The sequence below is a fragment of the Accipiter gentilis genome, chromosome Z, assembly GCF_929443795.1.
Source record: "Accipiter gentilis chromosome Z, bAccGen1.1, whole genome shotgun sequence".
Classification (NCBI taxonomy): Eukaryota; Metazoa; Chordata; class Aves; order Accipitriformes; family Accipitridae; genus Astur; species Astur gentilis.
The window spans coordinates 53,204,896-53,229,929 of record NC_064919.1 but is presented as its reverse complement, the minus strand read 5'-3'; the positions used below and the strand labels follow the sequence as shown (position 1 = coordinate 53,229,929).

The following is a 25,034-nucleotide window of genomic DNA, read 5'->3' as shown; positions in this document are numbered from 1 at the left end:
CACTCATTTTCTGTAATAAACAAGCAATATATAACACTTACTGATACAAACAAACGCATTATTTGAGCATATCTGACATACATAGTAAAAAATGTTTCTGTAAACAGATGGTCACTTGTTGACTAATGATGCTGCTACTGGATCTAAGTAGTTACTATATGTACAACAGAACATACTTTTACCATGGAAAATGGACTGCTTGCTCTTCCTGATGGCTGCTGTTCTCCTGGTAACAATGAAGTGTGATCTCCCACCACTGCTTACCTGTACAGCCTAAGCATTACCGTGTCTTCATCTAAAATTGGACAGCCATTGTGGGTATATTTGACTTCATTAGGAAGGAAGTGACAGTCAAAAACCTATGAAGAAGAAAGAATAGACAAGTACAACACTGTCAAGAATGTTAACTTCATGGCTTCTGTTCCACTTCTCCCTGACTGTCAGGCATGCATCAGACTAAGGAAATTTTTAATCTGTAGTTTATTGCTATGAACAGGTATTCACCTGTTCTGTGGTCTCCCAGTGAAAGCCAGAGCAACCACTTCAATGTGGGGCTGCTGGCACTCCGCAAGCATATAAATGTGATTGTTTCAGGGTGCCAAGTCCCTCCTCCAGTGCAACAAATAGTTTGAGCCCACACTTCTTTACCAACGCAGCCTGTGGACTTATGGATGCAGTTGTATTCAGGTAAGAACTGCAGTGTATCTGAAAAGCCAGCAGTTCCTGCAGTATAATGTTAGATTTATTAGCTTTTAAAGTTGCTTGTGGCAATAGCTTAATTATACAGTAAATCCTGCTTTATGGCCACTATTATTGGACTACAAAAGTATGATCCTGTGAAATTTTGCTGTTGGAAACTTTGCTAGCTCAGATTTGTTACATGGTTTTGGAACACCGACTTCATACCAGTAGCTTTTTACCAGATGTGCCATACCAACACCCAGCCCCAATGTCAGTGTAATCCCACAGCATAAAAGCAAGCAGAATTCCTATATTGTGCCCACCAGCTAATTCAAAAGAGACTAATTCTTATGACACACCTGATACAGGTCAAATTTGCAGAGATGGCTGGCCACAGTATAACCATCTAAGACAGACACTCATTTCAGGCTGATTGTTCTATTTAATGATTTGTTGACTTGCGAAAGTAAGGCAATGAGAAAAAATGCCTGACCCAAATGGAAAAAAGATTGCTTTGGAGAGTTGTGACACACCCATTCTTTGGAGCAGAAATTTGGATTCTGAGGCATAGGATCTTCATGTCCTCACATATGCCAGTTTCCAAGTCTGGCCAATTACAATTCCCATGTAGCTATATTTCTTCATGGAGTTTTAACAGCTGAAAGCTCCTAGCATTGATAAGACCATGCCTGTGTTATCCTTGTGACAACAGGGAACCCCTACACTGCCCGTGCATAGATGGAGGATACTCATGTTTCATACCTACAGAGAGACAGGGCACATTGTTGTCAGCAAGAAGCCAAAAGCTAATCATTGCATTTCCTGAGTGTCACTGTGAAACTAAATGTGGGTTTGATTCAGTTTTTATGGGCAGTATTCATACATGACTAGTTCTTCTACGTACTAAAGTAAAATCTGTTCAGTATTCACTAATACATCTGATGAGGCCATAACTAATAAGGTTTAATGTACACATGTGGCTGACTGAAACACCACATCTTTTTGCAGAAAGAAGAGGTCATTTCTTACTACCAGCCATTTCTTAAAATACAGCAAAAGAATCATGAAAATGAAATGTCTTGCCCAAATTACCTACATGTCCCCAACCACTTTGGAGGAAAGTGAAATGGAAGGGGGATTTTGGTGAGGTTCTGAAATGTTGACTGGAAGTGCAGTGCGTAGAGAAAGTCTCTGGATGCTCTGACTTTCATTGTAAAAATAAAGTAATACTTTAATTCCTAAATTAGTTCTTAATGCATAGTTAACTGAAGCGCATCATGACCACTTCATGAATTTACACTAAAGGATATAAGAACCAGTGACATTTGCTTCTTTCTAGCCATTACACAGAATTAGAACTTGCATCTTTCTATAATGGAAAAATAATTAGCTTTTATCAGCTGTCATTATTACTGGCAGTGTCCACTTCCACAGAAGTTATTCTCAGATGCTCAAGCTAGGTGGTAATTGTTCTATATTTGTAGTGATTTTAAAATGTATTGCCTGCTTTTAACTGTCATCAAGAAGCACATTGTACAAAGTCTTTTTTTCTTCTTTTTTTTTTTTTTTTTTTTTAAGTAATGAGTTAGTTGATTATCAGCTACACATACATGGACTTAGCACTCTTCCTATTGGCTAAAAATAATCTTGGAATAATCCATAATATATGGTGTTTTGGAAAGTATGATTGATTTTATTTGTTGGACTGCTTAAAAAGGAAGGACAAGAACCATTTGTGAAAAACAAAATTGCTCTCCTATGATGAAGGTTTTGACTATGTTGTGGCTGTTCTGTTGTGTATTGTTTTCAAATGTCACAGAAATATGTGTTTCATTATTTTTCAATATTTAACAAACAACAAATATGTCTTTTTCTTCCTTAATGCCTTTTCTTTCTTAGTACAAACTAATGCAAAGGAAGTTGATTAATTAATCAGATAGTCCTAAGTGATATCCTACAAAAAAGAAAAAAAAATTAAGAGTAGTTGGGTGGTGTGTTACCTTAAAGAAAAAAAAAAAAAAAAGTACAAAAGCCACTCATATTACAGCTTCCAGCAGTTTAATGTTGTACACTGAAGGTGAGATTCTTCACTGATGTAAATCAGTGTACGGTCCTCAAAGTCAGTACAGTTTTTGGTGACATGTAGGTCTGATGTACACCTGACAAGGAGGTACTGCCCAGATGATGCAACCCTGTTCATATCAGAGGGAACTGCCGACAGCAGAGGAGATGGTTTATCATATCAAAGAATTAATTCCTTTCTTTCTAAGACATCATTAGTTCCATCTGTTAATTGATAACAAGGGGATGGAAAATGAAGGACCTTTCCACAAAGGTCTTTACCACTGACTGACAGTCACTTTATATACGTGTAAGACACAATCTGCTTTGCAAAAAGAAACATCTGTTTTATGTTTCCTAATATGTTTTCCTTTTATATGAACAGGCAACTCTAATTGTCTATAAATTCACTGGGTAAGACAAAGGAGATCTAAATCTTTTCCTAATTACTGTCGAGCTTTGCTTTTTTCTACTTCAACTGCTTTTCAATTACAATTTATAATTAAATTGTCATACATTCCTAGGACATTACTCACTTTAATGGCAGCAAAACAGATCAGACCCAGAGACATTTTCTGGCTGCAGAATTTCCTGGTAGAAAGAGCATGAGTGGCAGCGGGAGGACCGGTCTCTGGCACCTTTTTTCAGGAATGGTGAGACCTCAGGCAGCACTTTTCAGCGTCTGGATCAGGATTTTGTCATTTAGAACAGAAGCCCCCAACTTACAAATGCCATCTTGCTCTTTCCCGGCAAGGAAGCATGACTTGAGATAGCCCGACTGCCTATCTTGCCGGCCGTCTCCCGGGGGGACCCCACGTGGTGGTGTGTCTCTGGCACTCCCCCCCCCGCCCCCCGTGTCTGCGGGGTGGAGGAGAAGGCTCCTTTCCCAGCAGGATGGCACTCAGGCCAGGAGCTGTCCACGGGAGGTATCCCGGCCACTGCCAGCGGCCGCAGCCCCTTTCCAGCCTGGTACGCCAGGGCCACCTGGCCAGCAGAGCTCACCCCTCCAGACGAGGTGTGCCCGTGGTCTCCGAGAGCCACCCTTGGCCGCCCGGGCTCACGTCGGGGCCGTGAAAGGACAGGCACTTAACGGAGGCGGGGTCGGGAGTGGGGAAAGTCAAGGACCCTAGACGTTTTGGAAAATAGAGTACGGCGAGTACACATCTTCTGGGGTCTCTGGAAAATTGCCTCTGACCCTGTGCTTGAAGCGTGTCAGGTTACAAAGGATAAAGTGGCTTTCTCAAAATAGCCAGGTCCTACTGCATGTAGAGGCTGAGGCAGGTAATCGAAAGCAAAGTCGTTCCCTCAGCCGGCCAGCTTGCCTACAGGTTTGCCAGCAACAAGACATGTTAAGACATCTCTCTTTTTCTCCTCATGGGCCAAACTAAGCTGGGGAAGCAGAGAGGGGGGACTACAGTCAGGACCCCTGCGCTGACAGAGAGCAAGCCCTGGGGAAGTCTCAGCAGAGCCACTACACCTCTTGGGGCCAGTCTCTGCAGAAGACCACACAGTGCCCTGCTCATCGCCTCAGGTTTGCCCCGGCATACCACTGCTTCTTCTGAGCGCTGGTTCAGCTGAAGTACTTGTCAGTGGTCTGTGAAAATAATGATGATGACCAAGCCAGAAGCTTTGAAAAATCTATTGAGACTGGTGCTCCTGCATCCGCCTTCTCAGAGACCACCAGAAGCCTCAGAGAAGATGTTTAAAACAATATACATAAACAAATATATAGAAGCGCATGCAATGTGGTACAATAAACAAAACTTTTCAAAACAGACAAAACCTGTTTGGTTATGGTTCATTAAAACCATTCTTCTTCTATCTCTACCACTACACCTTCACGTCAGTTTCTTCCAACTCCTTCCTGCTATGACTAAGGTGTGGGGAGATTTGTAAGGCAAATGCGTAGCAGAATGGTGATATGTGAAACACATTTGATTATTCCTACAAGCTTGAAATTTTAACAGAAAACATTTTTTTTTAATGTATTTGCCATCTGCTAGCAATTTAGCTATTGCAGAGCAGAGCAAACAATGGTGTACACAATGTGCTTATTGTATGTGATGATTTTCTTTCTTAATTGCTCCCTAAGTAGTGGCTGCGTGACTAAAATGCAAAATGGTCTAGCAGGCTATGCATTACCCAAGGGACGCTGGTTACCCTCATAGTAGAAAAACAAGCAGCTGAGAGGCTGGAGGATATCTCCTAACTGAAAGTTTTGAAACACCCATTCTCCACTTGTGAAAGGAGACTCTGACAGAACTCACTTTTACTCACTTGTGTTACTGAGCTCAGCTTTTGGATTTCAGGGGTGCACTTCTCTGTCAGCTGGCTACTTTTAGCAAAAGGCTGAATCTCACAGAACATTCAGTTTCATGCCTCTTAGTCAGTACCCAAAGAAAAAAATAAAATCAGTAAAGCAGCTCTTTCTAATTTCTCCCACACCTGCGCATACGTGGACACTCAAAGCAGCACAACAGAGCCCAAATACCTGTGGAGTTAGTTTCCCAACCCTCTGTGTTATTGGCTCATTAGTCACCACTTCTACTTTGCAGACATCCTTCTCTCTGGGGATGGAAAACTTGAGGTCATCTTCTGACAGGAAGACAGACTGTCCCTTCATCACTTTCACCCCAAGGTTGACACTAATATAGGAGGAGTATACAACTCTTAGTGCGGCAGGCAGCAGTAGAAATAACCAGCTTTTCTCAAAGGGCTTCATATTATGAGGGGGTGCCAGCTCTTTTCCACCAGTGAAAATGTTCTCAACAAAAGAAGTCTTCTCTGTCTTTGCCAGCAGATTTTCACCATATAATGAAGGACCAAAATGTTAGTCGCAGGTAACAATGTACCACATGTTTTCTATTAAGATGGGTGCCTTGACTGAAATTTGGACAGAGGCCTTTCAAAATATCCTTGGGTTTTTACAAAATTCATTGGTCAAGCCTGACAAAATGATGAATATGTTCTCGGAGTATTTTTAAGATTCGTCAATCCTGAAAAAAAAGAAAGAAAATTGATATAAGGCATTGAGCAACTACTGGGAAAAAAAAAATAACCACACAAAAAACTTCCCCCATTTCTTACAATTGCAGTTCATTTCAAGCAGCAGCTTAACTTCACCTTTGAATACTATTAAGTGCACACATGCTCAGAAAATTAGCTATGTACCAGCGAGACTTCTCCCTTAACGGATCACCTCTCAATATGAATTCCAGGCACCTTTAATCCGTATGCACATGCAAATACTTGCTGTGTAGGATCCTTTGTTACTGGCTTTTTCTACTGCTGGACCAAGTAGATATTAATAAAAGGATATGAGCATCCAAGTAATTTGAAAGTGCAGGAGTAGGCATTCGTCCAGATCAAATATATCTGAAAGTGGGATAAAGGGAGAGTGGCATTTTGTTAAATCTTTTTTTTGCTTTGCCATTGCATGTGGGGGAAAAAAATTCAACCTTTAGTTGAAAACACCTTGCCAGTGACTCTCTACTCTTCCTGCTCTAGCAAGTAACTATGCCAGGACTTCAACATAGAAACGTGATGTGGCATGATAAAGCTAAGCTGGATTTTTTTGTTTTTCACACATAAAAGAGTAATTATTCTGAGGCAAATTCAGTGGGAACAAAAGGTAATATGGAAAAAAAAATTACACAATCTTCTCATGTCCCCAGAGTTACTCTTCATCTTTCATGTTTATAAACTCATAAGAAAAGCATAGTTCTTCTGACATTGAACAAGCACTATTGGAATCCTTGTAAGACCCTAGTATCTACAGCCCTTCAAAGTAATTGAATCTATGGCCCAAAGAATAGGCAATGATAATGATTTAATTAAATTTGATAAGATAAGGATTTCAAGCTAGTAAAGCACCCACATTCCTTCAAGTTCTTGTAGATTTTTAGTGCCCTGACTACATATTTGCACAGTCTAATATAACCAAAACCCTACCACCAACAGTCAGCTTTCCTGAAAGTGAACAAAAACCCCAGAATCCATGTATCTCTTTATTTTCTCTATTAACAGGTAAGTGTTCACTCTACTGTTTCCAGCAGGTTGACCTTCTAAACAGCCTACAGTTTTATGCACATATCCACCCAGTTTTACATTTCACTGAAAAATGATCAGCAGTTAAGAATTTCTTTAAAATTAATCACTTCCTAAAGTAATACAAGGCATATCCACTCCCTTCAGCTCAGATTCAAACTGAAGACATTGGGACTAACGTATGTTTAAAGTTAGATGAATGTTGACTGTGTAATCTGGGCTGCAAACCTTAACTCTGGTTTTCTAGCTTTTTATCTAAAAACCTTTCCATTTTGGTCTAAAATTATGCAGCCACATCAGTCTGAACAACATCTGAGAGAAAATGTAGAATTCTAGCCAGAGGAAAGGGAATGAAATTGATGGTTGAAAATTTTTTAATGTGTTCCAGAAACAAATAAAAATCTCAATTAATTTCAAAAAAATTTACTTACACAGAGACCTTTTACTAAAACCCACGTATGTAAACATGCCCAAAGTACTTGCAAATTTTTGTTTCTTCCTAGTGGGATAGATATGCATAGCACTTCATTGAAATGAGCACATCTGAGACAGCACTCCACTTCCTAAAATTTACATTTTTGAAACACAGTCTGCAATCCTATAAAGGACAACTTGGAAAGAGAGGGAGGAAAACAGATTACACTTCAGCCTCCAATTGAGAAAGTATGGTTTGCAGCAAGTCCACCCTTTTAACCTGGATATCTGACTGGTATTTATCGCATAATGCATGGACTGCTAGAATTTATCAAATATAATCTGTGTTTCCTTAAAATACCAGCTGCAAAGCATGGAAAGATGTTCCGAGTGAAAGCTTTCTCTATTGCTGTGCCCTCTTCCTACTTCCTGCATCAAACAAAGTGAAGATAGGGCTGAGGGAAGTGAAATAACTTCCTTAGCATATGTCTCAAGAAGATGCTCTGCCTAATGTCTCCTCTGACTTCAGGCATGCCAGGATCCTTGGCCAGCGGGAAGCTGGATTTTAAAATGGATTTTAAGTCCTTGGACTCCAGCCTCTGATGAAGAAATGCATGAGTAGGTCTCAGCTGGTTTCAGAGAAGACCCAGTTTCTTAAGCCATAGAGGGGCTCACATAAGAATAATTAGGAATTTTAGACTCTGACTCAGACCTGGCAAAGTGCTAAGAGGCAGTCAATGACTCTCAAGCTTAGACCAAGCTGCTTACAGCTCATGACAATGCCGATAACTTTGTGGCAAGGGCACTGATTTACAGTGCAAAATACCTTTAGTCACAGGGCACTAGGTACCTTATGAGAAATGATAAAGTTAAAGCCCGGACAGTTTTGACTTTCTCCACTCCCACCTGGATAGCTACCACAAAATCACTTTATAGTTCAGAGGCCACCTAATTACCAGTTCAGGAATGGCACTGGTTGGGAAATGTATTGTTCTCTTTACACCTTTCTTATGTTCTTTCAAGAAGGGAAAGCCAGCTGTGTCTCTCCAACAGGCACTGCCAGAGTAGTTCATGCAGAGACATTTGCACCTTGACTCTGACGAAGCCCACATCAATCTGTTTCTGGTGCCTGCCCCATAAACCCCAGCACTGGGTGCATGTATAAACACCAGGCGCAGGCGGTAGTATCTTTGCTGCTTTTTCTTACCCTGCATTAAACACTAAGAGCAGAAAGGCTCCAAGAGGAGTCAGGAGCATTTTGGCCACTTCCATGATGGATGAGTGAGCCGCTCGCTGCTACAAAATTGGTCCCATGTTGTCACTGTGTATTACAGTCATGCTCTGACTGCTTTTGCTTGCAGGCACTGCTCTTCTATCACTATACGCATTTGCCCCATACGTTCCAGCAATTGGCCTCTACTTGTCAGCTGCAGGGCTGTCTCCTTTTGTGGCCAAGTGAAGAACTTGAGAAGCATAACTTCACTTTCTCAATCACTTAGCAAAATGAAATTACAAGAGATCCTTTCAGTATATAAGGGCAATAAAATGAGAAGGTTTTGGAGTGAATCCCGTGAGAGTCTCCCCTCTGTATGAAGAAGGCCATTGCTCCAGCAAAGCCATGTGTGTGCTGCACAGTACTTGTGCTGATCCACTGTGACAGCGTGTTGCTCTCTGGCATCTCTACAACTGCTGGTGATGCCACTGCCATATTTTGTGGCTGCTTTGGACTTCCTTACAGTCTCCTTACTATTCTGCCCTTAGTATCACAGCTGAGCCTGATTGATCCATGCCATTTCCTTGGCTTGTTACCTGTGTGTGCAGAATGAACAAATGACTGAGGCACTATGTAATTCCGAATGCACCTCAATATTTCATGATATGCTTAGAGGCTTAATGAAATAATGGTGTTCATGAACAACACATTAGGAGAATCAGTATTTTTAAACTAAGCTGTTTCCTCATTGACTTTCTAAGGGTCTGTCTATATGGCAAAACACCTGAACTAGCTCCAGGTGTGCTGCGTGCCTACTAGCTCACAGAAGGCTACCTGCTTCAGTCCCAGAAGTAAAATAGCCATGTCAGTTCAGTGATATATCATGTATCAGTTGTTATTCCTCAGTGGGGATGGAGCACATGTTTTATGAAGAGAGGCCAAGACAGCTGGGTTTGTTCAGCCTGAAGAAGAGTGGGCTAATTGTTGGTTTTAGACATCTAACATAAGAGTGCAGAGAGCCTTAAGGTGCATAGCGGAGGGACAAGATGGAACCCACAAAATTCACAAGGGAAATTCACATTAGATATTAGGAAAAAAAAAGCCACAGTGAGCACGGTCAGCAGAACAGGTTTCCCTGAGGGGTTGTGTAGTCTTCATCCTCAGAGATACTAAGAAAAAAATTAATCAGTGCCTGAGTAGCCTGACATAACTTTGAAGCTGGACTTGCCATAAAAGCTGGCTGTGCTGAGAGCAATGGGCGGGAGCAGTTACCTACAGAAGTCTTTTACACCCTAAATCATGTGATGACTCTAATCTGAAATGACAGACCTGCCTGATTCTCAGGACCCAATTTAATTACCTGGCGTATTTTTCCAAAACACTGTATTGTACCCCTCAAACTGTCCAGTAATTCCCATGAGATCCAATATAAAACCATACTGGTATAAAAAAATGTGGCAACAAAGAAAGAGATCTCCTTTCCTATAATTAGAGTTACAGTGGCCAAGCTGACCCTGAGATAAGGGAGCCTGGAAAAGGAGTCCTGAAGATGTGTCCAAGACATTGTGTGAGACACAGTCAGCAAGGGGAATTCTGAAGATCTCCTCATCTGCTGGCAGACCCCTGTCCTGCTCTGCAGAAGAGCCCAGGGGAGAAAGCACAGGGAGAAGTGACCTCTGAAGAGGTGGTGGATATGACTCTTTAGAGTTAACAGACAGACCAGACTGTGGACAATGTAGGGGAGGATTACTGAGAACTTCAGATGTGGTTTGTTAAAAATTTCCTCCAAATGCCAGAAGAACTAGTTTTCCCTCAGGGCTGCTGGAGCACATGTGAGAAATGATGCAATAGCTAATTACAAACATTAGCATTCTCACCAAATACAACTGGTTTTCAAGATTCTTAAAGAGAAGAAGAAGAAAAAAAAAAAAGACTACTAAAGAAACACTGCAAAAAAGGCACTCAAAGACTGCTGTAGACTTATCATCACACAATATCTGAAAAACACTTCCCAATTTGTCAAGTGTTCATTGGCTTCAGGAAACTGGAGAACTGTGTTAAGTCCCTAAGAGCATCCATGTGTTACTGAAAGCTAGATGTCCCTCCAACAGCAGACTCTGGAGAAAACACATATCTGTGCAGGACCCATCCAGAGGTACACATAGAAACACTCAGCTGTGTGTCTCTAGATCCATGTCAAGTAGATCTGCTATTTTAGATAATTTTTGAAAAAATGTTTGGGTCATTACTACTCCAGCATAAACGAAACTTACTTCAAAGAATGCAAATATGAATACATTGGTGGGAAGGTTTCCAGCACTTCTTCTTTATTTAGAAATTATAAAGGTATAGATTCCTGAGTTTGATTCTGATGAGGGCTAATGTGATGTAAGTAAAGACTAATCCCAAGGATTTAGATAGCTATCCACCAGTGCAAAACAACTGAAAATAAGATCAGAAACAGCACCAATACTTCTCAGTTGTAATACCTGAAAACTGACTGCAAAATCTGTAACTAGTGACTCTGAGCCAAGTCTCAGTGACACCCAAAGTCTTCAATGGGACTTGGATGAGACTTTAAGAGTTTCTCTGTTTGTGATGAAACCTCTGGTTGCCAGGGAGATTTCACTGAACAATTGGATCCAAAATTGCCCTCTTGCAAAGCTTGAAGGGGATTATGGTGTATGATTGTTGTGGGCTGGGAGCTGGACTGATTTATTTTAATGAACACCAGAAAAAGTTTACAGGAAACAGAAAGAACATAGGATTTTTTTTTTTTTTTTTTTTTTTTTTTTGAGGATGGGATTAAAGAAAACAAATAGCAGCCTTCCACTATTTCTAGGAAACAAGATGAATATTAGTACAGCAATTAAAACTTAGCCCAGGGCAATGAAAGGATCCTGAGCTATTAAATTAGGGGGTTGTCACTTCAGAATGTGTAATTAACACATGTGCCCCTTGGACTGTTTGCTTTTTAATGTTTTTGTTCCATGCACTAAAAACAGGGATTATAGGTCACATAGAAACCAAGTATTCAGCAAGGTATTTGCTGAGCTAAGGAATGGTAGATAACAGTTCCCTTCTTTTTTTCCCTCCCTCAGTTTTGGTCTGCAAAAGGAAGTCCTGTGCACTTTTTGACAAATCCTATACACTTTTTAGCAAAGTAAGGAAACAAGAAGTGTTTCATGGCATGGTCAATGAATAGACCTTTCTTCATCAGGGAAAACAGCTGAAGGATGTGAAGCACATCAGATATACCCAGGTTCTTGACATTTCTTTTTTTCATTGTTTCTTGGTTGTATTAAAGCAGAATACTATATGGTAGGGAAAAAACCCCACCTGTTTTTCTTCGGTTTACCCTCTTTCACATTACAGATATTTTAACAGTGATTGTCAGATTAAAACCTAATACAGTTTCAATTTACAGACATTATTTCTGACTTCATACTCAGTGTGATATTGTCACTGCTGTACACCAAGTTACAACTCACCCAAGCTTAGGATATTAGATGGTGGAAACTGAGTGCAGAAGTATCTACATATGCTGATGGGCCAATATAAGACTGAAAGCATATTTGACATTACACAAAGGCAGACAGGTAGTAGAGGAGAAAAAATTGAATATAACACCATAAACATTATTGCACTGTAATGCCAAGTATTGCAGCTTAAGGCAAGGCTGAAAACTGAATTATTCTTTTCCACAGGGTTCCTCTGTAGCCTTTGCTAAATCCTTTTAATTTCCACTCCTCATGAGACCCCCTTCTCCATCAACCAGTAGTTGCAAGGTCAGAGGATTTTCTGTCTAAGGAGCAGTGCTCTTCTCGTTCCCCTTAAACAGAGCTAAGCCGCAGGGGGGCAGGTGCTCAGACAGTGTTGGACAAGAAAATAAAGCGAAAGAGAAACATTGAGAGGAAGACTTTCAATCAATCAAGAGCGGGGATACTTAACAGCTTGGCCTTCAACCATTACACAACATACTTTTAAAAGGGCAGAGCAGGTCAGAGTCCCAGACTGAGACTAACAAAAAGGAGCTATTGATCGTGGTTGCCCCTTAAAGACCATCTTGAAGACAATGCATTGTTCCCTTTTAAGTGTTAAATACATCTGGTTATATTGTTAGAACTACTTTAAAATTTGAGATAGAAATCGAGATCGCATTGTTAGCAGATGCCTATTATAATGAAGACAACCGCAAAAGCAAATAAAATCAGGTCTTGGGCTCTTGTTTTAAGATAAGGGACTAACAGCTAACTGCATTTTCTGAACAGGTAAATATTTTCTCCGCAAAAGGCCAGTGAAAACGTCTTTGCCCTCTACTCTTTTAAGCCCAGAACACTCTCTCGCATAACAGAAGTTCAGAACATAAAGACAAAGTGATTTTGATTTTCTTACTTGCCCCTTATGGGTTTTTAAGATAGTTACACAAATAGGAACTGCCACTTTCTGACAACCCATTCTCTATCAGGCATGAACGTGTATTTGGAACTTGTCATTGTTTTGTAGTTTAATGTTATGCCGGTACTCTCCTAAGACCATGACACAATTGTAAAGATCAGGACCATATTTAATCTCTTCTTTTCTCCTTTTCCTGTACAAGAAGGGAGAAAGGGATCCTGGAGATTCCTAGTTATGGGGGATGGACAGATATAAACTAGGGGGAAACTAGTGAAAACAGTAAAGTAAAAGGCTAGGTTAGCATCCTTTTTATTTCATGTATAATCATACGCACTGCAGAAGGAATAAGACCTACTCTTCATAAGACAAGAGCAGGCTATAATGACATGTGGGTAGTGGAATGGCTTCCCCTAATCCACCCAGATTCCACCAAAAATAAAAATTAAAACTACCCCTAGTAATGGAAAGTGTGGGTGGGTGAAGGGACTGTAGTGGATAGAGAAAATCTCCCACAACCATTGACTTTGAAAAGGCATTTCATTTTAGCAAGTAACCAGCAATGGATAGAAAAGAAAATAGTGAAACACGGCAAACAGCCTAGGATTAGTCAGTGACCATCGTGCTTGTGTTATAAGGACACAATCGTTAACGTCACTGTGATCCGTAACTTTGGTGAGTGAAGACAGAAATGACAGCATTGCATTTGGTACCTAACATGGCAACAAAAGGCTTCTAGCTCTGGAGCCCCATGCTTACCCATGACCTTTGCAAGCTATGGTCAGATCTCATGAGTGAGGTGCTAGATGAGCTTGACTTACTTCAGAGCAGCTCCACCAGAGATTGAACGCGTCTCTGACCCACAATTGTGAGGGTGTCAAAACCCATAGAAAAGGAGCAGAAAAAGCCTCCTGCACAACAAATAGCAAGGTGAGGAAGCAGGGACAAGGAACCTGTGACCAGCTGTCCAACAATGGCACTGTTTCATTACACCATGAACTGCAAGGTCTGATACTTCTGCAAGACAACCATCGGGCAGTGGTGGTGAAATGCAGTAGCACTAACATTGCACCTCTCCATGATGTTATGCATCTGCTCATGCACTAAGTTGTATGTGATAACACCCAACTCTGTTCTACATGGTAGTACAGAGCAATGAAATAGCAGTGGACTTCCATCTCTGGCAGACTTCCTCTTGCAAGTAGAAATCTACCTGAAGCACAGCATGTGGTTTTGGTGTTTTTAGAAAACTTTCTTTATGCACTGCTATTGGTTAGCGGGCTAGCTGAGTGTGGGCTTAACTGAGCTTTCAGCTGATGAGCCTTAAGGGTAATGGCAAAGGTTTTGAATTTTTGAGAAGGAAGACTTTGCAGACTGTTCTTCACAAAAACAAGATCACTGGAGGGTATGCTGCATCTCACAGTGCTAAACAAAAGAAGACTTACAATCTGCTGCACATGCTACACAGAGGACTTTTTTTTCTTATTTTTGAATGCTTACATTTTAACAGCTTGTAGATGGTGTCGTTTACACTTTCCCACAAACACAGTGGCTTGTTTCATCTCTTTGCACCTTAGATATGTGAAACTTAGGTGCTCGTTAGAGCTTTTTTTCCAGGATTACTGCTATATTCTGGGAGCAAAAGATGTGCTTCCAAAGAGCAATTCCCTCCTGTTTATGTAGCTATCTAAGGTAAAGAGGATAGATTTAGCCCAGTCACAAATTTAGGTTTCCAAAGGTATATGAGGGGACTCCACTGGGAATTTGATGTTCCCTACATACAAATCAAAAATTATTTGAGGTTCTTCTGTGAAATCTGTAAGTTACTTAGATGTGGTATGATTTCTTTCAAATTATTTTTTATAAACAAGGAGTATGCACCAGATGAAACAGTTACACAGCACATAAAAATTAATCTAGATCCACTAAAAAAATCAACCCAAACCATAGTTCCTCTTTTGTTAACAATTTTCATTGCTAAAGGTATATCCTTATGCATTCAGGATACCAGCACAGCACAGCTACAACAGGTCAGCTCATGTAGTCCCATAATGGTTTTAGACAACATTTGTCAGAAAATCAAATACAATCCAGCTACAGTTTATCTTCACAGCCAGTTATCAGAGTTCTTTGAAATACTGTTGCAAGCTTCACAATGATAGCAACTAGACACGGAAGTAACACATTCCATTAGAGAATGTTTAACAGCTTCCCAAATGTAGTCTATTCAGGTTTTTTTACCCAACTGCACAAAAGGCAGCTGAATTATCCTGAGGATCTGGTGTTGCAAGCTGTGAAGACATGAAGTGGTGCATGGACACCCTAGCTAGAGTAATTTTAACCCACACAGCCATTAGCATGAGATAAATTAATCTCGCTTCACAAACGACTGCCACAGAATCTCAAAAAAACAAAAGAATCAAAGTTAAAGTGTTGGTGACAAATGATCTGCTCAGTCTCCCTTTACGCTCAACAGGTACAGTCAAGCAGATTGCACTTTTAATATAACATTATTTGACTAGCATGTGCTATTGTACTGATGTTTTTACTACACATACTATTGTTGCCATCAAAATTCACTGTTAGATTGATGAAGTCAGTGATCATTTATTTTCCTCATGAATTAATTAATTCCTCTTGTACTATAACTAATATTATCATAGACACGTATTATCAAGACCAGTTGTAATGTAACCAATATTATCATAGACTAATATTATCAAGACTACTTCAAGGACTGCAGAAAATAACTGTAGTGAATGAACAGGCATGAAGTACTTTAATTTAAAAAATCAAGTCATTGTCCAGGCACTCATTTAATCACTTGTCCTTATACTTGCCTAATTCTTCTCAGAGCAGGGATCTATGCTGGGGAAAATGTTCAAAATCTAAAGGTGCCCAGACCCAAACCAACTCATTCTCTAGGTCAAAACGATCTGCATGCAGTCATGTTGTATGCAAAATAAACCCTAGGGAAGAATCATGAAGAAAGTGCAGGCCCACAGCAGTAACATCCAAGTAAGAGAAAAGAGATGGGACAGCTTCTACTGATATGTGTGCTCTTTTACTGTGAAAGCAACTGGTCATTTACAGTACCAAAGCTTCCCACAGACACCTTGGACACATGTCAACAGCAGAGATGCATTTTGCCTAAGGCAATGTGTAGTCCTGAGTTAGCTAAGATGATGAACTAGTAGAATTCTCTAACTAGCAAAAACGTAACTTGCAAAATCCCCTTTTAATAACCGTTTCAAGAAACTATGTCTTATTATCTACAGGATTTGTTGAAGTGTCTCACCATAACATAAAGTGACAGCATCTGTAAAAGGTGATGGTTTAGAGTTTGGTTCTAGATAAATGCATAGAAATCAGCAGGAAATGTGTAAGCATGAATGTGTCTGTTCAGAAACACACATAAACATTTACACGTACATATGACCAATGAACATCTATCCAATGCAGATGAATTAAGTCAGCTGTCTGAATGTACATGAAAATGTGAAAACTCTCACAGATCCCTACTGCAAAATAAAAGTCTACAATTTTAAAGCGTGCAGTTAAGAAACAAGTTCTCCCAGCTAAATGAAATGTATCTTTTGGAAAGACTTACTAATATTGAAAGTTTTCATGATGTTTTTCAGTGCTTTTTATCACATTTCTCTCTGCCAGTGTGTGTTACTAAAGACAATTTTAAGAAAAGAAATCTTGCTTAGTGCTTCCAAACTTTTATAAAAGATAAAACCAGAAAGTTTTATTAGAGCTGATGGAAGAAAGCCAGCATGATTGAGAAATCTGTTATCAACTTGAACATTAGGATAAACTAAAGTTGCTTGGAATGCTTTACTTCCAAGTTAACTTCTACTAAACTACTGGCAAGACCCAGTGAGTATTTTCCTCCAAAGTTAGAACTGAGCTTTCATCCATCCTGAGTATAAAACTTACTGCTTTGCTGCAACATTCAGCAACAAACTGAGTGTTGCAAGTTATTAAACACTGTTACAGCCACAAACACACAGCATTCGGTGTACACGACAAACTCGAAGCAGATACTTACAGGTAGCAGTGTTTCTCCAGGAGGCTGAACGGGAGATCACACTAGAATAAAAGGAATAATGAATGTCACTGCCCCAGTAATCTCTGGTTTAAAAGGCTGGCAGAAAAAGAAATCCAATGAGTGAGCGACAGAGAGAAAGGGGGGGGGGGGGGGGGGGGGGTAGGGGGTGGGGGAGAGATAGATGAAATTTCAGTCTTTCTGGTCAGCTTGGCTGTAGTTTTCTCCGTGCTAAAAATCCACAATAAACACTCTCTGCTTGCAGGACTGCTCCTGACTGCAGTGTCCCAGAGCACGAACACTTTGGGGCTCCCTATGATAAGGGCATTCTGAGATGCCTTGGAGTGTTTACACTCAGCAATGCTTCTCTGGCAGCCAGCCCCAGATCTTCCTTTCCCCTTCTGCTAGTTAAGTCTGTTGGGACTAAAAACTGAGCTCCTGTTAATAAGGTTTGCTCATTTTTTTCTCCCCACTTCTGCTAGTTTATCTCTTTCAACGCGTGCGTGTGCACACACACACTCATTTATGTATTAAAGATTCATAGACAAAGAGGTGACCTAAAATCAGTTTTCCCCCACAAGAAGGGAGAGTCTTTATTGAAATACAGACATGATTAATTTCCTCCATAAGATAATAGCAAAGCACATTTGATGAAATTAAGATCAAGTGAGTTATCGATTTACCAGTAATGCGTATTGCCTATTTATAAATGTGATATATTTTACAAGATGAAATGTTCTGTTGACTGCTGTTCAAAATCCTGTTGCATGTTAAAGTATTAAGTATTCAAATTAACATATTTCCATTCACTGACTAACTGCGGTTGCAATGAAGGAAAATCCAGGAGTATTCCAATTTTGGGTTGTTTTTTTTGTTGTTTGTTTGGTTTTTTTTGTTTGTTTGGGTTTTTGTTTGTTTGGTTTTCTTTATTCAGGACAGGAGGAGAGAGGAATACTATAGGCCAAATCCCACCAATTATTTAAAAACTTGTAGAATTCAAGATATCTCTCCAGCCTTCTGTCACAAGATTCACATCAGATTTGCGGATTTGTCTGGCTAGTGGGAGTCTAAGTAAAATTTGCTACCCCACAGTGACTTGTTGGTGCATCCTAAGGAGTAAACTTGACAGCTCACATTTTCAGAGCACAGAGGCTGTACTACAAAGTTGTAATACAGGGAGAGAATTACCAGGGACAGACCACCCTACCCCTGTCTCAGCACAAGGACCAAAAGCACTTCTAAGCATAAGGCACAAACAGAATTTCAGCCCGGCCACAGGGCTTTGTTATGAGTGGAAGAGGGACAGCATGGGGAAAAGCTACTGACTCTCAGATTCCCTGTATAAAGAGGGGCCAAATCCAGCATGACTGTAACTCTGTAGCATGTTGTCTCCCCTTGCCCCTTTTTGAAAAAGCAAGCTGATTTTGACCCTCATATGGAAACAAAACTGCACTATAAAAATGCAAAACTGAAGTCAATAGTATGAAAGAAAAGAACCAGCAGATGTTCCTGTGGCATGACTTAAAGGCAGATGAAGAAAACAGATGGCTGTTAAAAATTAAAATGAACTCAAAGCTACACCATGTGTAATATGATACAATCTAGGCTATATTTGTTTATGAAAAAACACCGGGGGGGGGGGGGGGGGGGGGGGGGGGGATTTCCTTGACGTACAATACTAACATCAGAGTGCTATACTGTCCTGAGTTTCAGATCTGTAGTAATCCTCAGATTTTTTCAAGTTTCAGAAAAACTTTGAAAGAGTATTTATCTCCTCTGAGTCATGTAGATGGCTGTGGGTTAGCTTGTGTGTTTGTGTTTGTGCTTGCTGGAACATAGCTTCTAATTCACCATGATGAATGACCTGTTTGTATTGTACAGTGGTCTGGTTAGGATCATCAACATAACTGTACTTACACACTGATTAAAAAGGTGGCGGCTTATTTTAAAGTATAATTTCTCTGACCCATTAATCCATAACATAATTGCAGAAACTCTTTTCAAACCAGTTTGATTACTCCAGCAATGAACTTGGCATCTTATTTCTTATTGTACTCCTTAACTGCAATTAATTTTTGCCATCTATCAAGGTCACATTGTCTGAAGGATAGCCTAAAATTACCAAAGCTTTTCTTGAGAAATGCCAGAGCATTGAAGACAAGACATATCTTTGGTACACATACTCACTCTTCTTATTTCAACATTTGTCCACACAGGAAAGAGAATAGTTCCATTTCCTGTGAATGAAACTTATGCACAGTATATATTCCTTCTTAATTACTAGCTAAAATTGTGCAGCCCAGACTGTTGATATGAAGGTAATGTCAAACTGTTTTCTGTGAGCTTTCTTTAACAAGGTATAGATGTAATCAGTCCCTTTCCTTCCAGACTTTATCTGGAAAAGAAAAAAAAATGTAACTGAGGCACAAAACACACAAGAACACAACCCCTCCCATACACACACACATCCCGCACCCCCTGCACCCCCCTCCCCATCTCTTCTCTTTCATTTTGACTTGCATTGGTAAGCAATGGCCTAAACCACACATTGTCTGTCATCTGCACATTCAGTCAACAGTCTTGTAAGAAGGATGAGGTTCTCAAAGTAAGAAAAGTCCATGTTCATCCCAAACCTGAGCGCTGTACACAGGAACATCTGCTGAACTGTGGGGGGAAAAGGATAAAATTATTTCCCAGGTATTTACTACATGGCAGAAATTTTAATCTGTGAGCTGCAGTACCTGGCTGCAGCAGTCCACTCTTCAGTCTCTAACGCAGGCTGAGGAGAACAGGGTGAAATTTCATGTTTAAAAGGGGAAGCATTAAACCTATTTTCTTCTCCTTCCCCAGCCTATATATATACTCTGTCCATAAAGATTCACTGTTCTCCTGGCTATCGCAAATGTGGGAGGGCCCCTGAGTGCACTAAGTTATGTTCTGCCTAAACATCAAAATGCCAGATCAGCCATGCAAGGACAGATGGTGAACAGGAAAATAAGGGTAGATATGTTGACAGAGAGCTGATCCTGCAAGGTGCTGTCAATCTGCTAGGCTTGCATGGAGACTTGCCTAGTGGCTCCCATGATCAAGTTCATAAGTACAATGATAATCATGTTCATGACGTTAAAGAAACAACACACTTCCTGTAGAAGAAACAAGGATCATCTGGGACTCCTGCATGCTTGTGGCTGGAGTCACTGGCCGGGGTTTCTTTGCAGCACTGTGCACCACCACCACAACTAGGAGGGTAACGCTGCTGCTCCAGCCTGTCGCCTTCATCCACAATAACCCAGAGATTACAAACAAGAATTTAATATTGAAATTCACAATGAAAAGGTCTGCTGGTTATTTCCCCTCTTTATCCAAAGATATTTGCTGGAGCATTACCAAGCAAGTACTATACAAGATATTCCTTTGAGCTCTCCCATAGGAGACTGAGGATCTGTTGGTTATCAGGTACAGCCAAGCAAGAAACATGGTTAGTTTTCATAGTATAAAGCAATTAACATATATAACACAACAGAGGAGATGGTCTTTGCTGCAGGGAGTACATTCATTTCCTCTTCCACTTCTGAGGCACTGAAAAGCCTCATCCAAGACCAAGACACTAGAAAAAGCTTCTCTGTTTGGTTAAACCCTCACTTACCCACAGTCACTGAGTGACAGTGATGCACTGTCAACTGGAAAGGTTGCTGCAGTAGCGAACTGAATAGAGAGAGATGCCTGTGCAGAGACATTACGGTCTGCAGGCTCCTTGTAACACAGGTCCTACATATCTTCGTAGTTTGGAACATAGTCCTGAGCAGTTTTAGTGGCTTTCATAAAGAACCCAATGGTTTGTGGCCTGGCAGTCAGGAGATCTGGATTCAGATGACACTTACCCCCTTACAAGCATGGACATGCAACAAAGCAGCCCTTGAGATTTGGTAGTACAGCTGTGTGAGTGAAGAGCATTGGTTTTGGCTGTATTCCACAAAACCATTCTTGTCCTTGGGAAAGAAAAAGACTGGAAATTACATTTTATCAGTGCTACTGAGTTTTACGTGACACAGATTTAACTCTCCCTTTAATCAACAATAAGAATGTCAAGTGACACTGCGAACAGTGTGGCAAAGGTTTCTATGTTGTGGAGTCCAAAATGATAAAGCATCATACTGTTGACATTTCTTTCCTGATAAGTATCAGAAAACATTCTTTTCAAAGAACCATTGTCACAGAAACTTGCCAGCACTTTAAAAAATCTCTCAGAGGCCTAACATTTAGGGAGATATTTTCAGCTCCAGTGACAAACAATTGACCTCTTAATTTATGAAGCATGACTTTGTGTGTTGTCTGAAAAAAAAGAAGCTGTGACCTAAAGGGAGTTTTAACCTGCATACACTTCCACTAAAGTGATAGAAAGGCAAGCTGTTAATCTTCAGGGAATGAGGGACATTACCCAGATCCCATCCACTGACAACAACCACTTACTGAATACAAGGAAGCCTGTATTTACACTACTGCAAAACTTCAAACCAGCAGAAAAATTACTGTTATTTACTTCAGATTGCATTTAGAGGTTTAGTTTGGGTTAAGTAGCAGGGAGAATCTCTCTGCAAGCACAGCTGCCCTTCAACTTACTTCTAACAGGTAATGAACAGGGCAGAGACATATCAGCACGTCAAAATGCTCACCAGATTGAGCATAACATCTAAAGTTAGAAATTCTGGATACTGGTTTCAGCGCAAAAGCTTCAGTCCCACTTCCTGGAAAGCATTTTGTGTCTCAGTTTTCCTATCAAATGAAAACTCCACTCACCTCAGTCATGTTAAATGACCTGATCCATTGATGCCCAAGTTGTATCAAAGCTATTTGAAGGCATGATTGCTCTTAAGGAGTCAAGGTGTATGCTTGTAAAACACTGAGATTCTCAACTGGAACATATTATAGAGAACAACAATGTTATTTATGTCACATATTACTAAGATTGCTCTCTAAAATAGTGTAGTCTTTTGATTAAAATTGTGTAGTCTTTTGGCAAAGAACAAAAGAGAGAGAGTGAAGGTGCTGTTTTCATTTATGTTACAGCAAATAAAAGGTGGGTTTTTTTATAAGGCTGGAAATATACATGAATGACTCTTTGGGTAAAGCCAGCATTTCTACAAAATCTTATACCTGCAAAGACTTCCTCTCCCAAAATGTCTATAGCTGTGTCCTCAATACCTGAGATTATTACAGGAATTCTGGTACAATTCATCTTTACAGTAAGCCCTGCATGATCAAGTGAGGACACATCGCTTACTTTTGCAGAGTTTATTCTAAAATTATATGCCGTATATTCTGGCACAATTAACATTTCTCATCATTTGGTGTGGATAGGCTCATAGGAGCTCTTTCTGTATTTGTTTAAAATCACAGAATCACAGAACAGCTTGGGGTGGAGGGGAACTTCAAAGATTATCTAGTCCAAACCAATATTCACTGAAATAATGTAATGCTCATCAAGAGTGTTAATTCTCACAGGCAGTCACTGTGTGGTTCCCTTTGCTTCTCCATAAGAAAAATGGAGCACAGCTCTATAATGGTGCCCTGCAGGCAAGAGGGCTGGGAATTGTGATCACTCATTATGTATTCAGATACAAAAGGAAAGGGCATGAGGAATAAAAATCGAATGCATACTGAATCCATAGTCAGTAATTGACATAATTGTTTGAAATCTTCTCTATTTTTAATAATGGCAACTCAATATATGCACTATGTGTTTGTGAAAAAAGGTCATCTGATATTTCAATTAAAAGCAAACAAAGCATTGTGTCACAGATGATAAAGAAAGGAAATAACTATTAATTGAGCCTCATGTAATGTCAAGAAATTAGTCTAAAAATAATCCACTTCAAGTTTGGATAAAGATCCAGGGAGTAAAGACGTGTATTGCAATGCAACAAGTGTTAGCATTATAGTCTTTATTAATCTCACACAACTTTTAAAGAAATTAATGCATTAATGTCTTACATGGAGCACAGCTGACAGGAGATCAAATGCTCTGTGTCACTTTCAACTGCTTCACTGGAAAATACATGCAGAGTTTGTATAATAGCAAAGCCCTTGATCACAAAGACAAAAAATTCAAGTTTTTGACTACAGAAGAGGCACTAAACATAAAGTTATGAATGGCATTCTGGAAAATCAGACAAATAACAAGCCCTACCCAAAGGCAACACACAGACATTTGCTTTGCACCAAGCAGATCCCAAAATCAGAACATTGTCTGAAATGGAAGTTTGAGACAAAGGTGAGTAGCATTTTCAGTAAAATGAGGAGCTTCATTGAAAAATCCATATTTGATGCTATTCTCTCTATTTTTAAACAGTTTTATTTTTCTCAAAATTCTTCATATCTTGGGCTAGACCCTCAGTTGTTGCAGAGGAACAGTGAATGGAGATCTTTAAAGACTTGAACATCTTGGCAGTCCCTGCAGTCCTTGGCCTGGATACACCTAGAGCACATCACCACTTCTAAGGTTTCTTCAAATTATACAGCCATAAGGATCAGCATACATACTGCAAATCAGCAAAACACCACTTCATAGCCATGGCTTTCTTTTCAGAGATGTGAGAGGGATGAGGCACAGCAGGCCACACAGCAGCAGAACCTTCTCTCCATTGCATCCAGGGCAGCCTCACCACGGGGTCCATTCCCAAGGGGGTTATGGGACTATGTGACCATCAGAGGTGGCCTGTCTCTCATTGGATCAGGACAGTAGAGATACATAACAATGCAGTAGGAAGAGAAACTCAGGCTACCACTGTTCTTGCAGAGCATTTTCTGCAGCATTAAAAAGCATGCTTGCATGTTTAAGCTTCACCACAGAATTTCAGTTCTAGAAATTGTAGTTACAAATATTTGTACTTGGGCTTCCAGCATCTATAAAGGTATTGACTCTTCCCATTTCCCTTCCAGGCTGCTGCCATACACTGCTTATCTAGGGTAAAAAGATAGAATTTTGATTTTTCAAATCTTAGGTAGCATAGTATGAAATGGTTGGCAGCAGCTAAGATGACAACCAGCATTTCTAAGTTTTAAGGGTGGGAATGGTCTGGTCTGTCACACAGGTGTCACATACAATGCTCAGGATGAACCCTTTTCCATCCCTTCCTGAGACAACCAGTATGCTCACAGAGGGCACAGAGAGGTCTCGAGGAACACAAAAGTAATGAATTTGGCACGGTTGGAGACAGTAACTTAATGAAGGCACTGGAGGAGCAGTGATGTCCCCATAATTGAGGAAATAATTAGATTCCAGCTTGTGAAGAGTTGCCCTATTCTTTAATATACCTAACAAGGGATAGAAAAAGCAAATTTTTTTCACATCAAGAAGCACAGGAGAGAAAGGGTAAAGACTAAAAGTTCTAAAATGTGGTCAGACACCACAGGCTAAAAACACCCAAACGACATGAAGGACTGTTGCATGCTGGCAGTCTGCCCACTGCTTGTAACAATGCTCACAACTAGGCTTCAAAATGCATGTTCAAAATGCCCATGGTTTTTGTCCTTTTCTTTAAAGTCTGTTGTTCCTGCTGCAATCATTCTACCAAACCCTTGTGGACCACATGGCCCTGTTAATGCAGATGGGGAATTGTTCTCATAGCTAAACTAAAATCCAATTTACTACAAACCAAAAGGCTTTTAGGAATATTACTTTATAGCCATCAAAATAATAACAGTGCACTCAGAAAAGGTTCCTTAGTTGTTTTAATTGAGGTCAAACAAAGTGAACTTAATGAGGCTCTGAACATTTTTACCCAGAGACTTTGAAAACTGAACTTTTGGGGGGGGCAGGGCCTTTATTTTTGCTTGCATGGATTTAGACCACAGCTGGTACAACTGGATTTTCATCTCAGTTAATGCTTCTGAAGTTTCACTGACTTTCCTTGTTTAGCTCACACTGCCACTGACTATCAAATATCTGCAAAGAAAGTTTTCCAAACAATATAATCCATTTTATTTCATTTTCTGCAGAAAGTTGCAAGTTCTGCAAAGGCAGAATGCTCCTTGAAAGCATAATCAGGTAGGACTAACACATAACTAATACCACTTCTGACCTCAACCAGTAGCTCCAGTAAACCCATACATTTTAGAATATTGAAATTATCCTGTGCTTATCCTTACACATGCTACACACAGAATCCAGAC

General features: G+C 40.1%; 1 protein-coding gene across 1 annotated transcript in view; it reads right to left on the bottom strand.

Annotated features, from left to right (window-relative positions):
- FREM1 (FRAS1 related extracellular matrix 1) overlaps nt 1–5,464 on the bottom strand; it is a 62,135-nt gene extending 56,671 nt beyond the window's left edge. The window contains exons 1-2 of the mRNA XM_049794691.1: nt 5,234–5,464; nt 265–359 (exon numbers count right to left, since the gene is read on the bottom strand). Of these exons, the coding sequence (XP_049650648.1) occupies nt 265–359; nt 5,234–5,464 (326 nt within the window). The remainder of the gene's footprint in view (nt 1–264; nt 360–5,233) is intronic.
- Between the last annotated feature and the right edge of the window lie 19,570 nt (nt 5,465–25,034).